The sequence below is a fragment of the Chiloscyllium plagiosum genome, unplaced genomic scaffold, assembly GCF_037043375.1.
Source record: "Chiloscyllium plagiosum isolate Xiang-an unplaced genomic scaffold, Cpla_swu_hap1 HiC_scaffold_32, whole genome shotgun sequence".
Lineage (NCBI taxonomy): Eukaryota > Metazoa > Chordata > Chondrichthyes > Orectolobiformes > Hemiscylliidae > Chiloscyllium > Chiloscyllium plagiosum.
Genome location: NW_028270170.1, coordinates 35040458 through 35061075, shown reverse-complemented (window position 1 = coordinate 35061075; position 20618 = coordinate 35040458). Strand labels below are relative to the sequence as shown.

General features: G+C 44.0%; 1 protein-coding gene across 1 annotated transcript in view; it reads right to left on the bottom strand.

Moving 5' to 3' along the window:
* Positions 1–19757, bottom strand: part of fam171a2a (family with sequence similarity 171 member A2a) — a 316435-nt gene extending 296678 nt beyond the window's left edge. Inside the window, exon 1 of the mRNA XM_043675236.2 lies at positions 19527–19757. Coding sequence (XP_043531171.2) covers positions 19527–19614 — 88 coding nt within the window. The 5' untranslated portion in view covers positions 19615–19757. The remainder of the gene's footprint in view (positions 1–19526) is intronic.
* Between the last annotated feature and the right edge of the window lie 861 nt (positions 19758–20618).

Genomic DNA, 20618 nt, shown 5'->3' with positions numbered 1-20618 from the left:
GTCAAAGAGTCATAGAGCATGGAAACTGACCCTCTGGTCCAATCAGTCTATTCCAACTATCATCCCAAACTAAACTAGACCCACCAGCCTGCACTATATCCCTGCAAACATTTCTTATTCATGCACTTACCTCAATGTCTTTGAAACATTGTAACTGTACCCGTATTCACCACTTCCTCCGAAAATTCATTCCACACAAGCACCACTCTGTAAAATATATGCCCTTCCTGTCTTTTAAAAAAATCTTTCCCCTCTCACTTTAAAAATATGCCTTCTAATCTTGAAATCCGCTCCCTTCGGGAAAAGGCATCTGTCATTTACCTTATCTATACCCCTCATGATTTTATAAACTTTTATAAGGTCATCCATCAACATCTTACATTCCAGTGAAAAATGTCACAATCTATGCAACCTCTCCATATAACTCAGACCCTCCATTCCTAGCAACATCCTGGCAAATCTCTTCTGAACGGTATCCTGATTCATGATACCCTTCGTATAGCTGGGCAACTAGAACTGGACACAGTGTTCCAGAAGCGTCCTCACCAATATCCTGTACATTCTTCCAAACTCTAAAGATTACAGGTCCAGTTTGCTCAATATCTCCTCATAAAACAATTCAATCATCTCAGGGGTGAACCTGGTGAATCTTTATTGGATTCTCTCACTGGCGCACTCACTTAGGAAAGGAGAGCATAACTGTCCACAGTACTACTGTGCACTAATTGGGTTGCTGCGAGAAAGAGGCATCCTTCTTGTAACTTCTGTTTGGTTCTGAAACAGGTATCTGACTATCTCAGACATAATTCAGAAAATGAGAGGACACTCTTTCAACTGAAAAATTAAAATGCAACACAACTATGTTTAACAGCAGTCATGAGAAATTGTTCCTAAATTATCCCATTTTCGCAACAAGTTGGAGCTCAAGGGAGAGCTGAATAGGCTGGGGCTCTTGCCCCTGGAGTATCGGAGGCTGAGGAGTGACCATATAGAGGTTTATAAAATCATGAGGGGCATGGATGGGGTGAAGAGCCAAGGGTTTTTTCCTCAGGTTAGGGGAGTCTAAAACTAGAACAGATAGCTTTAAGGTGAGAGGGGAAAGATTTAAAAGGGACCTGAGGGGCAACTTTTTCAAGCAGAGTGTGGTGCTTATATGGAAAAAGCTGCCAGAGGAAATGGTGGAGGCTGGTACAATTACAGCATGTAAAAAGGCACCTGGATGGGAATATGAATAGGGAGGGGTTAGAGGGATAGGGCCAAATGCTGACAATGGGATTAGATCAGATTGGGATATCTGGTCGGTATGGATGAGTTGGATCAGAGAGTCTGTTTCCATGCTCTACAACCCCGAGTCTATAAACCCAACTGATGATCACGATTCCATGTCGAAACTAGCAACACAGAAAATTAAATAGATCATTGGTGCTGCATTGATGAGTTGATGCATTCCAATACTAATGATTAGCTATGGTGATCTAATCCCTATTTAGATCTATTACAACTCAATTCGTCCGCAAGTGTCATTGCAATAATTTGTTCTCAGCATACATTCTTAAATTCCTGATGATAATCACAGATTATGGAGATCACATGCAGTCATCCTGATATAAGAATCTAGAATGCTGCCCAAGACATCACTGACCTCTCACTTGAATACTTAACAGATCATTTCAACAAAAAGCAAAATATTACAGATGCAACAAATCTGAAGTGAAAAGGAACATCAATGTTGGAAACACTTAGCAGGTCAGGCATCTTAAGTAGAGAGAAGAGGTCATCAACTAGGCATGCCAATCCAGTCTCACTCTCTCCAAAGATGCTGCCTTGACCTGCTGATTATTTTGAATCTTTTGGGAAGATGCTGAAACATAATTCATTCTGTGTGTGAATGGGAGGTCAGTTCTCAACGCTCAGCGATATTCCGAGAGCCAACTTCACAACTCACCAGTTTTGAGGCTTGAGTATCAACTTCTCACTGAAAGTTTTAATTCGTAAAATGAATTCAAGTTTCCAAGAAACCATGGTCATCATTCGTCGCACCTTGTACCCCACCATCCCCAAACAAGGTTAGCCTTAATGAAGAATTTGCATTTACATAGCACCTTTCCCAATTCTAGAATATCAACATTTCAAAACCAATTATGTAATTCTGGAGTATCTCCTGTCACACAGTAAAAGGTAACAGCTAATTTACAGCCAGCAACTCCCGCATACAGCAAAAAAGTAAACCTGCTTTTGGATATAGGATGGGATAAAAGTACTGGGTGACCCCAATGGGGGTTTTTCCACAATTGATGATGGTGGTCATGGTCATCATCCCCAGACTAACTTCTGAGTTTCTCAATTTGATTCATTGAATTTAAAATTCCACCAGGGCCTGTAGTCGGATTCAAACCTGTGTCACCCATAGCCTTAGCCTCTGGGATGACAAATCCAGTGACATTCCCACACTGATACTGTTTGTTTTAAGAAGGGTTAAGGTGTACAGCCAATAACATACATTTGCTATAGGAGAATATTATTAAATTGGAGAAGATGCAGAAACTGGAAGTTTTGTGTTATAAGGAGAGGCTGGGACACTTTTGTTGGAGTGTAGGAGGGTGACATGTGACCTAAGAGGTTTATGACATTGTGAGGAGCATGGATAGGGGAAATAGTCAAGATCTTTTCACCCAGGTAGAGGATTCCAAAATTAGAGGGCATAGGTTTCAGATGAGAGAAGAAAGATTTAAAAGAGACCTGAGGGGCAACGTTTTCACACAGAGGAGTGGTGAGCTGCCACAAGAAGTGGTGGAGGCAGATATGGTTATAACATTTAAAAGACATTTATACAGTTACATGAATAGGAAAGGTTTAGAGGGATTTGAGCCAAACGGCTTGTTTCTGTGGACTGTAGAGCTCTATGACTCTGCTGGGACACCAGGATATTCCCCCTATCCACCTCTCCTTCAAGCACTGTGTAGGATAGCCTCCATCCATCTGAAAGGTTAAATGGAGCTTCAGTTTATTCAGTTTCACATCTCATTGAAAAAGAGGCACAAGTGACCAGATAGCACTCACTCCAACATCTTGCTGAATGTCAGTCTAAATTATGAGACAAGTCACTGGAAAGGCATATGCGCACAGGAACCACTGAACGAAGGTTCACGTATGGAGGATCCTTTACTCAATAAAGCAGCAGCAGCAGTAAGGGTTAAACTTTGAAAATAAAAGGAGCTAAGATGAGCTCAGCCTTAACTGTAATGGGACCAGAGGAGTCACAGAAGAGATAAATGGGCTTTGGATAGGATTTTAAACTTGTAAAAATGGATCTAGTAAAAATAAGATAATCCTGAAGATAAAGGCAACAATAGGAGAGTAAAGATCAGACAAGGCTGAGGAGTAAAGGGTAACAAAGCAGAGGGCAAACATAGAAGATAGACTAAAAATAAACTGTCTGGAAAAAAATTGATAAAAATGAATTAAATTGCCAACACAGGAATCTGCAGTGTTTGAAAGGAAACAGGAACTGGAGTCAGACATGGTTGGGATAACTGAAATTTTGCATAACAAAGAGCAAGACAGGAACTTGAATAGGAGGCAAGATTGGGTAGCTGTGCAGAAATGGAAAACAATGAATAGTAACATAGAACAGAATAGCCACCCACCTCAACACGAATAAATGTCTGTCCAAATTAGATTTAGTTTTATTTAATAGTCACTTGCACCTAGGTACAGTAAAAAAAGTGTATGGGATTACAGAATAAATTACTGCATAAATTTTATAAATAGTAAAATACTAACAGATCTGGTTGAGAGTTGAAAAGACTTTCAGGCTCTCTCACTTTCTCAGTCATTCAGAGACAAAACCTTAAAGTAAAACCAGCTCAAAGTTTTCCTTCTCAATGGAGTGGCTTGTAAACCTGAAAGTTTCAAATATCATGTTTCTCACACAAAATGAAAGGGAAAACAAAGATCGATCACATTAATTCGATTATTCTACCTGGTCAACTAAAGTGTAAGTGAAGTGGAGGAAGAAATATGAGTAAATCTATGAAATGTTCAGGAAACATAAAATGAAAATGTAAAATTTAAACTACCCCTAAATAAATGATAAAATGAGATAACAGGAAAGGGGAATGGAGATTTTACAGTGTAATCGGGATTGCTTTGCCATCTAGTATTAGAAAAAAATCCCAACAATTAATAAAAAAAAATAGTAACAGGAAATGTATTAGAGGTAAGAGAGGTTAGTGTAGAGGAATATCTGGGTAATAGCTATAGTGATACAATAATATTTATTGTAATGATTAAGACAAAGACCAAAGCAATAAATGAGAAAAATATTTGAAGGGATGAGAATGGGACTACAGGAGGTAACCTGGACAAACGACAGAGAGCAGTGAGAAATCCATTTTAAAAATGGATTAATAGAATTCAAGTGAAATATACCCTGTTTTAAATAAAAAGGAACTGCCAATATTGACAGTGTGGATGAATAAATAGATGTAGAATTGGGCTATAGAGAGGCTGAATAGGCTGGGGTTCTTCTCTCTGGAGTGTCAGACATTGAGGGGTGACCTAATAGAAGTTTATAAAATCATGAGGGGCATAGGTAGGATAGACAGTCAAGGTCTTTTCCCCAGGGTAGGGGAGTCCAGACTAGAGGGCATAAGTTTAAGGTGAGAGGAGAAGACTGAAAGGGACCTAAGGGGTAACATTTTCATGCAGAGGGTGGTGTGTGCATGGAATGAGCTGCCAGAGGAAGTGGTGGAGGTTGGTACAAGGACAACATTTAAGAAGACATCTGGATGGGTAGACGAATAGGAAGGGTTTAAAGGGATATGAGCCTAGATTAATTTACGATATGTGGTTGGCAAGATGAGTTGTATAGCTCTATGACTCTATGAGATGTGGTCAAAAGTGAAACCAATTACAATAACTACACTAAATACTTAGACAAGGAAGAGGATGAAAAAGGAAACAGGCAAGGAAAGAACAATCAGAAAAGTAAAGAGGAACCACAACATTTAATATGGAGGAAAGCAAAATAGTGAGCTTGTACAGACACATTAATAAGAAAAGAAAATCAGGATATGGAAAGAGCCAATTAAGGCAAGCTCAACTCATAGATAACAGAAAATTAGTAATAAGTTAGCTCGCTCAGCTGGAAGGTTTGTTTTCAGATGTTTCATCACCATACTAGGTAACATCAGTGAGAGTAACTGGTGAAGTGCTGGTGGTATGTCCCACCTCTCTATTTATAGGTCTTGGTTTCTTAAGGTGGGTGATGACATTTCCAGTTTTCTTTTCTGAAGGGAAGGTAGTTTGGATCTAAATTGATGTGTTTATTGATGGAGTTCTGGTTAGAATACCATGCCTCTAGGAACCCTCGTGTGTGTCTTTGTTTCGCCTGTCCTCGGGTATGTGTTGCGCCCCAAAATGGTGTCCTTCTTTGTCTGTATCTATGGAAACTAGTGATATTGGGGCATGTCTTTTGGTGGCTAGTTGATGTTCATGTATCTAGGTGGCAGGTTTCTTGCTGGTTTGTCCGATGTACTGCTTTTTACAGTTCTTGCATGGTATTTTGTACTTGACATTGTTTTGCTGGTAGTATCTAATGGATCCTTTAGGTTCATCAGTCACTGTTTAAGTGTGTTGTGGGTTTGTGGGCTACCATGATGCCATGTGCTCTGAGTAGTCTGGAAGTCATTTCTGATATGCCTTTGATGTAAGGTAATGTGGCAATAATTTTTGGTTGCATTGTGACTGCTTGTTTGGGTTTGTTTGTGAGGAATCGGCAGATTGTATTTATTGGGTACCTGTTTTTCTTGAAAGCGTTGTATAGTTATGTTTTTCTGCTGTCTGTAATTTTAAAATTAGATTAGATTACTTAGTGTGGAAACAGGCCCTTCGGCCCAACAAGTCCACACCGACCCGCCGAAGCGCAACCCACCCAAACCCATTCCCCTACACCTAATGCTACAGGCAATTTAGCATGACCAATTCACCTAACCTGCACATTTTTGGACTGTGGGAGGAAACCGGAGCACCCGGAGGAAACCCACACAGACATAGGGAGAATGTGCAAACTCCACACAGACAGTCGCCTGAGGTGGGAATTGAACCTGGGTCTCTGGCGCTGTGAGGCAGCAGTGCTAACCACTGTGCCACCATGCTTGGATGCTGTAGTGTGTGTCGCTCTCCCTGGCTCCAGCATACAGACAAGCCAAGGAACTCCACCAAAAACTAAAAGATCTAATTGAAGATTCACACCACTCCATTCACTCCTCCCAAGAATTCCTGAACACCAAAGACATCAAGATAGAAGAGGATTAAATAACGGTCCCCTTTGATGTTACAGCCCTTTTCACATCAATTAACATCGACTTGGCCAAAGAAACACTGGCATCACTACCAGGAAAACCAGGACCACAAACACCAGGCAGCACTAACCTCATCAGCAAAGACAATATCCTCAAGCTAGTGGACCTGTGCCTCACCACCCACTTCACATTCAATAACAAAACCTCCAAACAAGTCAGTGGAACATCTATGGGATCACCAATATCAGGGCTCACAGTGGAAGCAGTAATGCAAAGACTTGAACAAGCTGCCCGATGAAGGGCTTTTGCCCAAAATGTCCATTTTCCTGATCCTCGGATGTTGCCTGACCTGCAGTGCTTTTCCAACACTACACTCTCGACTATGATTTCTAGCATCTGCAGTCCTCACTTTTTCCTGCCCTCCCATCTATCCAACACAAACTTTGGGTCCACTATGTAGATGACACCTTTGACGTCGTAAAACGGAACAAATTAGGAGGAAACACTCAACTCCATCAACAATATGCTGACAGACAGAAAATTCACAAAAGAGGAGGAGAACGACAACACACTCCCATTCTGAGACGTGACAGTTGAATGTACAGTTAACAGGGAGCTTCAAACCAGCATCTACAGAGAAAAACAACAAACACAGACCAAACACTTAGCTTCAGCAGCAACCATCCCAACACCCACAAACGGAGCTGCATCAAGACATTATTTCAACGAGCTACATCACACTGCAGCACCCAAGAACTACAAACAGCAGAAGAAAAATATCTATACAACATCTTCAAGGAAACCAGGTACCCAATAAACACAATCCGCCGATTCCTCAGAAACAAACCTAAACAAGCAGACACAACGCAACCAAAAACTACAGCCACATTACCTTACATTAAAGACATATCAGCAATGACTTCCAGACTACTCAGACCTCTTGGCATCATGATAGCCAAAAATCTACCAACACACTTAAACAGTGATTCATGAACCTAAAAGGATCCATTAGATACTATCAGCAAAACTAAAGCCATTTACAAGATACTATGCAAAAACTGTAAAACACACTGCATCAGGCAAACCAGCAGGAAACTTGCCACCAGGATGCATGAACACCAACTATACACCAAAAGACACAACCCACTGTCACTAGTTTCCATATGTACAGACAAAGAAGGACACCACTTTGACTGGGACAACAACCACATCCTAGGACAGGCGAAACAAAGGCATGCACAAGACAGGAGAATTCATACTCTCAACAAACAGTATTTCAATTCCATCTCAAACATCAAAAACTGTAAGTACAACAAACTTTTATCTACCCACCTCCATAACCAGCGCTCCTCAAACATTCCAGAAGATTCCCCTGGCCTCGGAAACACCATTAGCCATGTGGCTGATGCAGCTACCACCCCCACGCTGATTGATGATGTCACTTCTGCCCCCATCATGGCCACTCCCACAGCCACTTCCGCCCCTCACATCATCGCCGATGCCACACGCTCAGTGACTTCCGCCACCCCTACTGCCGTGTCTGCCACCACCTCCGCCCCCACCAGCGCCACTCACCTGCATTCTGCTGACACGCCCCCCACAGACCCCACTGTCACTATCCCCACCCCCCAGAACCCCGAGGGGAACACTACCCCTGCTCATGACTCTACCCCCATTCCCCCCACCATCACACCCACTCCAGGTACTGGCTCCGACCCCACTCCCAGCTCTACACCCACACCAGCTCCCAGCTCCCAGCCCTGCCGAGTTTTCACCATCCCTCCAGACCTCCCCCTCACTGAGGACGAACGATCAGTCCTTAACAAAGGACTCACCTTTGTCCCTCTCCGTCCACGCATCAATGAATTTAATACACGCCGTGACATCGAACAATTCTTCCGTCGCCTCCGCCTCCGAGCTTACTTTCACAATCAGGACTCCCGCCCACCTTCCGAGGACCCCTTCGCCCACCTCCAACACACTACATCCACCTGGACACCCCGCGCTGGCCTATTACCTCTCCTCGACCTCTTCATTTCCAACTGCCGCCGGGACATTAACCGCCTCAACCTGTCGACCCCCCTCCCCCACTCCAACCTCTCACCCTCACAACGCGCAGCCCTCCAATCCCTCTGCTCCAATCCTGACCTCACCATCAAGCCAGCGGACAAAGGGGGCACAGTGGTAGTCTGGCGCACTGACCTCTACATCGCTGAAGCCAAACGCCAACTCGAGGACACCTCTTCCTACCGCCCCCTTGACCATGACCCCACCCCCCATCACCAAACCATCATCTCCCAGACCATACACAACCTCATCACCTCAGGAGATCTCCCACCCACAGCTTCCAACCTCATAGTCCGGGAACCCCGCACTGCCCGGTTCTACCTCCTTCCCAAGATCCACAAGCCTGACCACCCTGGCCGACCCATTGTCTCAGCATGCTCCTGCCCCACTGAACTCATCTCTACCTACCTCGACACTGTCCTATCCCCCCTAGTCCAGGAACTCCCCACATACGTTCGAGACACCACCCACGCCCTCCACCTCCTCCAAGACTTCCGTTTCCCCGGCCCCCAACGCCTCATCTTCACCATGGATATCCAATCCCTCTACACCTCCATCCGCCATGACCAGGGCCTCCAAGCCCTCCGTTTTTTCCTCTCCAGACGTTCCCAACAGTACCCCTCCACCGACACTCTCATTCATTTGGCCGAACTGGTCCTCACCCTTAACAATTTCTCCTTTGAATCCTCCCACTTCCTCCAGACCAAAGGGGTAGCCATGGGCACACGTATGGGCCCCAGCTATGCCTGTCTCTTTGTTGGCTACGTAGAGCAGTTGATCTTCCGTAATTACACCGGCACCACTCCCCACCTCTTCCTCTGCTACATTGATGACTGCATTGGCGCCACCTCATGCTCCCGCGAGGAGGTTGAGCAATTCATCAACTTCACCAACACATTCCACCCTGACCTTAAATTTACCTTGACCATCTCTGACACCTCCCTCCTCTTCCTGGACCTCTCCATCTCCATCAGTGACGACCGACTTGACACTGACATTTTCTACAAACCCACCGACTCCCACAGCTACCTGGATTACACCTCTTCCCACCCTACCTCTTGCAAAAATGCCATCCCGTATTCCCAATTCCTCCGCCTCCGCCGTATCTGCTCCCAGGAGGAGCGGTTCCACCACAGAACACACCAGATGGCCTCCTTCTTTAGAGACCGCAATTTCCCTTCCCACGTGGTTAAAGATGCCCTCCAACGCATCTCATCCACATCCCGCACCTCCGCCCTCAGACCCAACCCCTCCAACCGCAACAAGGACAGAACGCCCCTGGTGCTCACCTTCCACCCTACCAACCTTCGCATAAACTAAATCATCCGCCGACATTTCCGCCACCTCCAAACAGACCCCACCACCAGGGATATATTTCCCTCCCTACCCCTCTCCGCCTTCCGCAAAGACCATTCCCTCCGTGACTACCTGGTCAGGTCCACGCCCCCCCCTACGACCCACCCTCCCATCATGGCACTTTCCCCTGCCACCGCAGGAACTGTAAAACCTGTGCCCACACCTCCTCCCTCACCTCCATCCAAGGCCCTAAAGGAGCCTTCCACATCCATCAAAGTTTTACCTGCACATCCACTAATATCATCTATTGTATCCGTTCCTCCCGATGCGGTCTCCTCTACATTGGGGAGACTGGGCGCCTCCTTGCAGAGCGCTTTAGGGAACATCTCAGAGACACCCGCATCAATCAACCAAATCGCCCAGTGGCTCAACATTTCAACTCCCCCTCCCACTCTGCCGAGGATATGGAGGTGCTGGGCCTCCTCCACCGCCGCTCCCTCACCACCAGACGCCTGGAGGAAGAACGCCTCATCTTCCGCCTCGGAACACTTCAACCCCAGGGCATCAATGTGGATTTCAACAGTTTCCTCATTTCCCCTTCCCCCACCTCATCCTAGTTTCTAACCTCCAGCAACTCGACTTGTCCGGACTTGTCCGACCTGCCCAGCTCCTTTTCCACCTATCCACTCCACCTTCTCTTCCCTGACCTATCACCTTCATCTCCTTCCCCACTGACCTATTGTACTCTATGCTACTCTCTCCCCACCCCCACCCTCCTCTAGCTTATCTCTCCATGCTTCAGGCTCTCTGCCTTTATTCCTGATGAAGGGCTTTTGCCCGAAACGTCGATTTTGCCTGTCCTCGGATGCTGCCTGAATTGCTGTGCTCTTCCAGCACCACTGATCCAAGACTGCTTGGGGCATAGCATTCTGACCAGAACTCCATCAGTAAACACATCAATTTAGATCGTTTCTACCTTCCCTTGGAAAAAAAGAACCATAACTGACATCACCCACCTTAAGAAACCAAGATCTATAACTAGACAGGCAGAACATACCACTAGCGCTTCACCAGAGACTCTCACTCATGATGTTACCTAGTCATGGTGACGAAATGTCTGAAAACAAACCTTCCAGCTCAGCGAGCTAACTTACATACTTGAGCTACAAATCTTCTAAAAAATTGCTAAATATGAGTAATATTGAATAAATGTTTGGTTTTGCTAAAAGTAGAGGCAAATGCTGAACATAACAAATTATAAAAGGTAAAAAGGGAAGAGATAACTGATTAGGTAATTAGACAGGATAAACCTCCAACCCCAGTTCGACTGTAGTCATGCAGAAGAGTTAGCAGAGATGTTTAAGACACACACTTACATACACACACTTATTATGAAAGGAAATACATAAAAGAATGGCAGACAGCTATGCTAATCTGATAAAGAGAGACAGAAATAGTCTAGGGCACGTTAGACTAGTTCGTTTAACAATGACAGCAGGAAAGATAATGGAATCTTTATTCAAAGATATAATAGAGAAACATCCAGAAACTGAAATGAATGTTTGAAATAAAAGGTAGGAGCATGATTGGCCAAAATTACTGAATTCTTTGAAAGAGTGGACAATAAATGTAACATATTTGGATTTTTAAAATATCATTAAGTAAACTTATCACTACGGTTACAGCATGTGGAGTTAGAAATCAAGAAACAGAATGCAAGCTAATTACAAAATAGAAAACGGAGTAGGAGCCAAGGGTAAGTACTCGGGAATTCTGGAAAATTGGATGTGTGTTCATTAGAAATCAATCCTGAAACTACTGTTTTTCCACAATTTCCATGAATAATTTGAATTAGTTACATAGTAACCAATAAATCCAATTGAGAAGTCAGGAGAAAATGATTAGAATGTGGAGCTTGCTATGAATAAGAATTGGTTGAGATGACTAGCATTTCAAGGGGAGCACTTGAGGGAAATAGGAAATGAAGAACATGTTGATAGGATTGGAGAATGAAAAGTGGAAGGACAGTTGTGTGGAGCAAAACGTCGCAAAAGACCAATTGGATCAAATTAAAGACTGACAGGTGATGGAAATCTGAATCAAAAACAGAAATAATTGGAGAAACCCAGTGGGTCTGGCAGCATCTGTGAGGAGAAAGTGAGGTCTGCAGTGGGCGGCACGGTGGCACAGTGGTTAGCACTGCTGCCTCGCAGCGCCAGAGACCCGGGTTCAATTCCCGACTCAGGCGACTGACTGTGTGGAGTTTGCACGTTCTCCCCGTGTCTGCGTGGGTTTCCTCCGGGGGCTCCGGTTTCCTCCCACAGTCCAAAGATGTGCAAGTCAGGTGAATTGGCCATGCTAAATTGCCCGTAGTGTTAGGTAAAGGGGTAAATGTAGGGGTATGGGTGGGTTACGCTTCGGCGGGTCGGTGTGGACTTGTTGGGCCGAAGGGCCTGTTTCCACACTGTAAGTAATCTAATCTAATCTAATCTAATCATGCTGGAGATCAGAGCTGAAAATGTGTTGCTGGAAAAGCGCAGCAGGTCAGGCGGTTTCAAGTCTAATGAGTTTTTTTTCAATTTGACCAAAGAACCTGTTGCAAATTCCATAACAATGGAATTATTTATTGGGTTTGTGGCAAACATTCTACTTTGAGAATAGCTTGGACTGTTTGCAACTTTAGTGTATTTGGGGGCTGCAGAATATTAACTGCCATGCTAAATTTGGTCCCAGCTTTTAATGAGACTTATAAAAGGTAAGCTGAATGTTATATTTATTCTAATATGATCTTACACATGTAAAACAAAAGCATAAGACAGGCTTGCTGTTCACATAAACAGAATATCCAAAACACTTTATAGTCAATGAACTATTTTTGAAGTGCAGTCACGTTTGTAATGTAGAAAATTTGACAGCCGATTTGCAAACAGCGAGTACACACATACAGGAATGAAATAATCTGACCACATAATCTGCATTCATTATTCATTGAAAGGTAAACAGGAGAACTCCCCTGTTCTTCCACAGATAGTGCCACAGCTTTCTTTGCATTTACTCCAAAGAGTAGACAGGATCTTACTACAATACCTCATCCAAACAACAGGACCTCTGGAACCACAGTGCCCTCTTGGTACTGCAAAGAAGTGTCATCCTGAATTGTGTGTACAGTTCTCTGGAGTTTGCCTTGAATTTCCACAATGCTGACTCAGAGGTGAGGGCTAGCATAGGCCCACAATTGACACAGAGGAAGTGATTTATTCAGGAAAGACTTCTATATTGATACTTAAATTGAAGTCCAGCACAGTAAGGAATGGGTGTGTAATGATCTAAAGTATCAGTCGTTGCTAGGGAGCTGTTTCCTTTTTAATTAACTCTTTGCAGTGCATTATATTCTTGCTACAATTGTATAGGGACCTGGTGAGACCACACCTGCAGTATATTACACAGTTTTGGGCTCCATGTTTAAGGAAGAATACACTCTTCTTGAAGTCAGTACACTGAAGGTTCACTAAATTGGTCCTTGGGATGAGAGTCTTTTTCCCGTGTGAAAGGCTGGGTAAATCCAGCCTATCATCTCTGGAGTTTAGAAGAATGAGATGATTTCATTATATGGGAATCTGGAGACAACTGACAAGGTCAAGTCAGAAAGGCTGTTTCCTCTGGCTGTTGATTCATAGAACACACGCTTCAGCATGAGGAGTTCATTTTTTTTTAGGATGGGATGACAAGAACTTTCTCCACTACAGGATTGTGAAACTTTCAAATTGTTTAGTCCAGAGTGTTGCAGATGCTCCATCAGAGTATATTGAGGACTCCGATACATTGATTTTGGGTCTTTCAGGGAATTAAAGAATATGGGGACCATGCAAGCCTTAGAGTTGAGGTAGAACATCAGCCATTATCATATGGCTAATATGATTATGGTCTATTCTTGCTCCTACTTAAATAATTATAATTCCAGTTTCCCTTGAATGGGCTAAAAGAAGGATTGGTAAAATCTCTCCGCTGGGATGCAACACGTGTTAACTACATTATTCAATATGACGTAGGTGTCTGACAGGTCAAACTCCGTGCAAACAGTATGGTGCTGGAAAAGAACAGCCAGTCAGGTAGCATCCGAGAAGCTGGAGAATCAACATTTCGGGCATAAGCCCTTCAGAGTTTATTCTCCTGCTCCTCGGATGCTGCCTGACTGGCTGTGCCTTTCCAGCACCACAAACCTTTGACTCCGATCTCCAGCATGTGCAGTCCTCACTTTCTCCCAAACCCTATGCAACCTAGCAAATCAGGTTCACTTTTGAAAAAACACACTGAACAGGCTTTTGGGTGCCTTTGGCTAGGCCAACTTTAGTTGCCTATCTGTAACTGCCCTCAAGAGGGCGGTGCTGAGCTGACTTCTTTGGAAACATACATCTGGTGTGGATAAAACTATGCTGTCAGATTGCAAACCTGGGAATGATGATAAAATTCCAAATCAGTATGGTGTGTGACTCAGAAACAAACTTGTAGGTGTTCCCATGCTTCTGCTGCTGCCCATGTCCTGTTTGATGGTAGAGGTGAAAATAGGCTTTGAGATTGCCACAATGCTGCTGGTAGTGGAGAGATGGTTCAATGCTTCAAGTGTGCATCAATGATGAAAGGAGTGAATGTCCAAGGTGTTGTATGGGGCATAGATCAAGCTGACTGCTTGATTCCAAATTGTGCCAACACTCAAATACTCTTGGAGGCACACTCGTCCAATTTTCAAGAAGGCTATTGTTTAAAATTGGTAAGTGGAGAGGAAGAATGGCAGATTTGCGAGCAAGAATACACCTCCTTGAACTTTGAAAGCAACAAGTAGTACATAATATGATCAAGCAGTCAGCATGGCTTCATGAAAGGGAGATCAGGCCAAGATTAGTCCTAAAGTCCAAAGTATCATGGACAGCAGGAAGCAGCACCCAAACTTTTGGAGCTCTGACATGTCAAATAAAGAAAATGAAGTAGTCTGTTCAGGATTTGTACTTAAATTATGCAATGACAATCACAGCTCACAGTTTAACTCTAGTGATTCTCCTGCTTCACAGGCTGGTGCTTCTGTCACATATGCAGTAACCAAGCCTGGCAAATTTGCTGGATTCTTTGAGGTGGTAACAAACAGTGTAGATAAAGGAAAAGTAGATTTAATATATTTGGATTTTCAAACAGTACTTGGTCAGAGACCACGCACTAGGCTACTTAATAAGGTAAATTAATATAAGACCCCATAATGTTGGAGGACGTGTATTAGCATGGCTAGAGGACTGACGAACACAGAAGACAGAGTTGGGATACAGGGACATTTTCAGGATAGCGACTTGTAACTAGTGGGGAGCCACAAGGATCAGTGAATTGGATGAGCAAAGTAAATGCCCCCAAGACCATGTTTGTAGATGACACAAAAATAGGTGATCAAGCAAGAGATGAGGATAACACAAAACAATCTGCAAAGGTTAAGCAACTGGGCAAAAACATGGCAGGTGGAATATAATGTGGGAAAACGTGAGGTTATGCACTTCAGCAGGAAGAACAGAGGAACTAGATATTACTTAAATGGGGAAAGACTCTAAAAGGTATGGATCAGAGGGATTGGGAGTCCTTATCGATGAATCATGAAAAGCTAACGTCCATAGAGAAGGCAGATGGAATGTTGTCTTTATTTCAAAGGAATGAAAAATAAAAGTTGAGAAGGTTTCACTAAAACTATACACCACACTATTCAGATCACAGCTGGAATACTGTGAACAGTTTTGGGCCCGTTACCTACTGGAAGTTAAGTTGGTACTGGAGGCAGTCCAGAGAAGGTTCGCTAGATTCTAACCAGTTACAAAGGGATTGTCTTCTAACAGAGGATGAGTGGGTTGGGCCTGTACTCATTGGAACTTAGAAGAATGACAGGTGATCTTACTGAAACATACAGCATTCTTAGGGGACTTGATAGGGTACATGCCGAAAGGCTGTTTACTCTCATGGGAGAATCTAGGATCAGAAAGCACAATTTCAAATTAAAGGATTGCACATTTAAAACAGGATGTGGAGGTGCCCCTATTGGGCTGGGGTGTACAAAGTTAAAAATCACACAACACCAGGTTATAGTCCAACAGAGATGAGAAAGGTTTTCTTCTCTCAGTAGCAAATCTGTGGAATTCTTTACCACAGAGGACTGTCAAGGCTGGGTATTGAAATATGCTCCAGCCTGCAATAGACAGTTTTTAATCTATAAAGGATCAAGGATTATGGGAAAAAGCCAACAATGGAGTTGAGGGTTATCAGATCAGCCATGATCTCATTGAAGGGCAAAGCAAACACGATGGCCTGAATGGCCTATATGTGCTCCTGTCTCAGGGTCTTATCAGGTCAATTTGAACTAAACTACGTTAGCACAAATGTTTTGTTGTCCTTTATCCAGCGTTCACAATATCAACAGCTGAATGTTAATCCTGCATATCAGATGAAATATTTGCATAATCTATTGGATGCAACCTGCTGAGATGCTGCTGAATAGCAGACACCTTTTTGAAATGAACATTGGCTGGAAACAGTAAACATTTCAACTACTGGACTTCCACTACGTAATTTCTTTAACAAGTAACTACAGTTGTCAGTTTAATTTTTAATTGTAGACATCAGGTGCAATTATTTTATAGTTTATTTGATGAAATATCCTCTGAATTGACGCCAAGCTGCTGTGCAAAATAAAGCTTTCCCTTTGGAGTTAAGCCATTCAGTTCAAACCAAAACAAATCCTACTTCAGTCTCTGATCAATACAAAGTTAATTGATCTCAGGCAAACCTAATGTTCAGTACAGTACAACAGACATTCAACAGAAAAGAAAAATCTGATTCCATTTCTGGTGTGGCTGCACTGGTTTCTGTTGGAAAATGCACATGTTGAAATGTTAAAATTGTTTTCTATTATATAGTAAGATGTAATTTACCTTTTCCATCCTTAATCACCCTGATTTGGTTTAAATTAGATGTTTGTTCAATCACTTTAGAACAAACAAGCTGTGTCACGTGTAGGCCAACTTCCAACATATCAAGTGGTATGGTAAATGCTTTGCCCAGGACTATAAGAAACTACAGAGAGTTGTGAACACAGCCCAATCCATCACACAAGCCAACTTTCCATCCATCGACTCCATCTACACTTCTCGCTGCCTTGAAAAGGTAGCCAACAAAGATCTCTCCCACCTCAGTTATTATCTTTTCTACCTCCTCCAACAGGCAGAAGATACAAAAGCTTCAACACAGGTACAAACAGATTCAAGAACAGCTGCTTCCCTGCTGTTAGTAGACTTCTGAATGGACCTCTCATTTTAAATTTAATGATTTGGAAATGCCGGTGTTGGACTGGGGTGTACAAAGTTAAAAATCACACAACACCAGGTTATAGTCCAACAGGTTTAATTGGAAGCACACTAGCTTTCGGAGCGACAATCACCTGATGAAGGAGCGTCGCTCCGAAAGCTAGTGTGCTTCCAATTAAACCTGTTGGACTATAACCTGGTGTTGTGTAATTTTTAACTTTAAATTTAATGCTAACCTTGTTGTCTGCGCACCTTCTCTACAGCTCTAACATTGTATTCCTCACACTGTTCTACTACCCTAATGCACTTTGTGCAGTATGATCTGCCTATACTGCATGCAAAACTTTTCACTGTACCTGGTACATATACCAATTGTGAGTTAAATCAAAAACTTCAGTAATGGACAACAAGTTTGCTTCCTTAAAAGGGCATGAATGAACTGAATGAATTTTTAAAGTCATCTAAAAACTTCACAATAGCGGTTTACCTCCAGATTCTATTATTTTAAAAGACAGACTACAAATTGTGAAACTGATTTGATAGGATTTGATTCCACCTCTTCTGGGTTATTAGTCGAAGCCACAGAATTATAATCCAGCAACATCACCATGCACACAGTGGTGTCTGGTTATGTCAGGATGATTCCACAATGGAGTCTGACTGCATCTCCAGACTCATACTGACCCATGACTCATCTGTCAACACAGAATCTTACAATCCTTACAGTATGAAAGCAGGCCATTCGGCGCAAGTCCACACCGACCCTCCAAAAAGCATCCCACTTCTACCCTATGCTATCCCTGTAATCCAAACCACTTAGCCTGCACATCTCTGGACACTATGGGAGGAAACCCATGCAGACATGGGGAAAATATGCAAACTCCACACAGACAGTTACCCAAAGCTGGAATTAAACCCAGGTCCCTGGCATTGCGAGGCCGCAGTGCTAACCACTGAGCCAATGTGCTGCCTCACACATACAATGAGCACGTGGAGGATGACAGCCAAGTGTACAGGCCACCCTCCCATCCAGCTTCCATGGATAAAGCAAGGCAATCAGAACATAATAAAGGCAAATACTTGGCAACTTCAGGGTAAGAATTCAAAATTAAAACATTAACAAAAATCATCCATTACATTTTCCTGCTCACCAAAATTTGAAAGAACCATCATTGCCTCGGAAATATTACCATGCAGTCACTGTAAATCTGAAGCTGGCTTGGAAAAATAGCTTGTTTATGTACTAGAAGCAGATGTGTATCTTCCTGTTCTCATTTCTCAAACAGTGAGCATCCAGGCCCATGTGAAATATCAGCGGAGGGTTCAGACAGCAGCTGGGGTCACTCATCCTCCTCGGCGCTCTTTCACAGAAATTTTGGGTGAGCCTGGAGACCAAGTTAATTTTGGTCAAGGTGACGTATGGTTGTGCGAGGTCAGGGATCTCTGGTGGCGATGTGAACGGGGGAAGTGGCAGAAGAAGAAAGCTCACAAACTTGGTAATGGAATCTTGGACAGTCAGGGCAAGGATCAGTTTCAAAACAACAAACTAGATTTAAAATCTGCAGTTGTTATTGCTCCTCTTTAATGAGACCACCTCAACTATAGATGTGAGCAAGGATTAAAAAATGTCAGGGATTAAAATTCATTTTTGTGCACTAATTGTCAGCGAGCAAATTAAATCTACCAGACAATTTAACCCCACTTGCAGCAATTATATTCTCTGTACTGTACCTCCCTTTCTCATATTAAAAGGTAGCCCATGCTATTTTTCCTTTTACAGATTACAGTCCAGTTAATTGCCACTAACTGGAGGGAAGTCTAACTGTTTATTTCAAACTGGGGGCTTTTAAAAATGACACCCTATCCCCAAGTCTGGGAAATGCTGACTGGGCTCTTTGAATCAACCTCCTCACGCTTAGCTTTATGTGATAGGGTTGGGGGGGGGGGGGGGTAAGTATGGGGCAGAAAGCAAGTAAACAATAAAACAAAACCATCTTGCACACCGAGCAATGACTGAATTGTAAACACAGGACACGTACAGAAGCCTCCATCCAGCCGGCCTTCGAACGACCCGCTTGTTTTACACACACACACACACACCCTGTTGACAAGACCAACAGGATCGCGTTCGCTGAAATCCAAACATCCTCGTCCATTTCAACACATGAAACCACCACCCCCCACCAACCCCAGCGCCCCCATAACCAGAGAGAAAAAGAATAAAACGACCAAAAGCGGGGGGGGGGGTCAGACAGCAGGTTCCCATTGCCAGTCTCTGAGCTCCTGGTCATTGTTCAGCTCAACACGGATTCCCCAAGGGGGGGGGGGGGGTGTACCATCCACACATTCTCACCCTTACAAAGATTAGGCAGGGAGATGAATATGGTCAAATCGTTTCTCCCCACTGCCTCCCTCCCCCTCTCGTTTTCTAAACCGACTGGAATATATAAAGTGGAAGCGAGCCTCTCCCTCCCAGGATTGCTGACCCCCCCCCCAGCCCCCCGTGCTGCGTTCATTGTGCTGCACTCACCGTGTAAGGCTGCTCCATGCAGCGCTCTGCCGACGCTCGAACCGAGCAAGCACAGGAGGCTGAACCTCAAAACCGCAAGAGGTGGCATTCTTACAGGGACATCACTGGAGAGCGCGTCCGCCTCTCATATCTCAGCCATCCCTCCGCATCGCCTGCAACACGCTCAGGCTGCTGCTCCCGAACCCTCCTTCCATCCCCCTCTCTCTCCTCCCCACCACCCTCCTCCTCCTCCCCTTCGCTCCAGCCACATCAAACTCGCAAATCGCGTAATGGTCTGTCTCAGTGTCTTCAGAGAAAGGGGGAGGGAGGGAAAATAGAAAGGGAAAAATGAAATTGCATTCATTTCCCCCAGCGCCATCCTCTGTCCCACACTGGCATAGCGGCGAACAGCGTCCGTCCTCATGTTCATATTTTACGAAATAAATTAATAACCCGCCCCTGGCCGTATTTAGGTTTATAATCTGACCGTAATAAGTGGCCAGCAGGGGTCAAGTTAAACCGGTGCAGTTGAGTTGGCGTCACTGAGATGTGGATTGGGTTACAAAGAGCAATTGCTCTCCAATTCAAAATACACAAAAGGGGAAGAGGGAGGGGAAAAGGGTTTGCTTTTAGGGGTCACTCGTCGTTCAGAGGTGACGCTCTTACCAGACTGATGGTCATGAGTTCCACACTAAGCATCAGGGAGTGTAATCCAGGTGGGTCGCCCAGCCTTCCTGATCTGAAACGTCCCTCAGGTGAACTATGGGGTCTGAGGTGGTTGCCACACGCAGGGCAAGAAGAGTTGAGAAAAATTGGGTTGTTTGGTGGCTTGTGTTTTTTTCCTCAATTTCACCCTTGCATGACCCCAGTGAAGCCTCTCAATGTTGTCGCTGCCTTCTCAATTGATCTTACCCCATTTTGGTCAATGACAAGCCAGAGGCTTCCTTGAGGAATCCTTTGACCTCTTCAAAGTTGCTTTGATGACATCATTCTAGCATTCATGGCATCCTCCTGTGTCTCTCCTCGATAAAGGGGATGAGTTTGTAGTTGGACAGGGAGTAGGTGGCAGTTATGCTAGGAGGCTCTAGTTGGGGGTTGTCAGGGTGGGTCTGA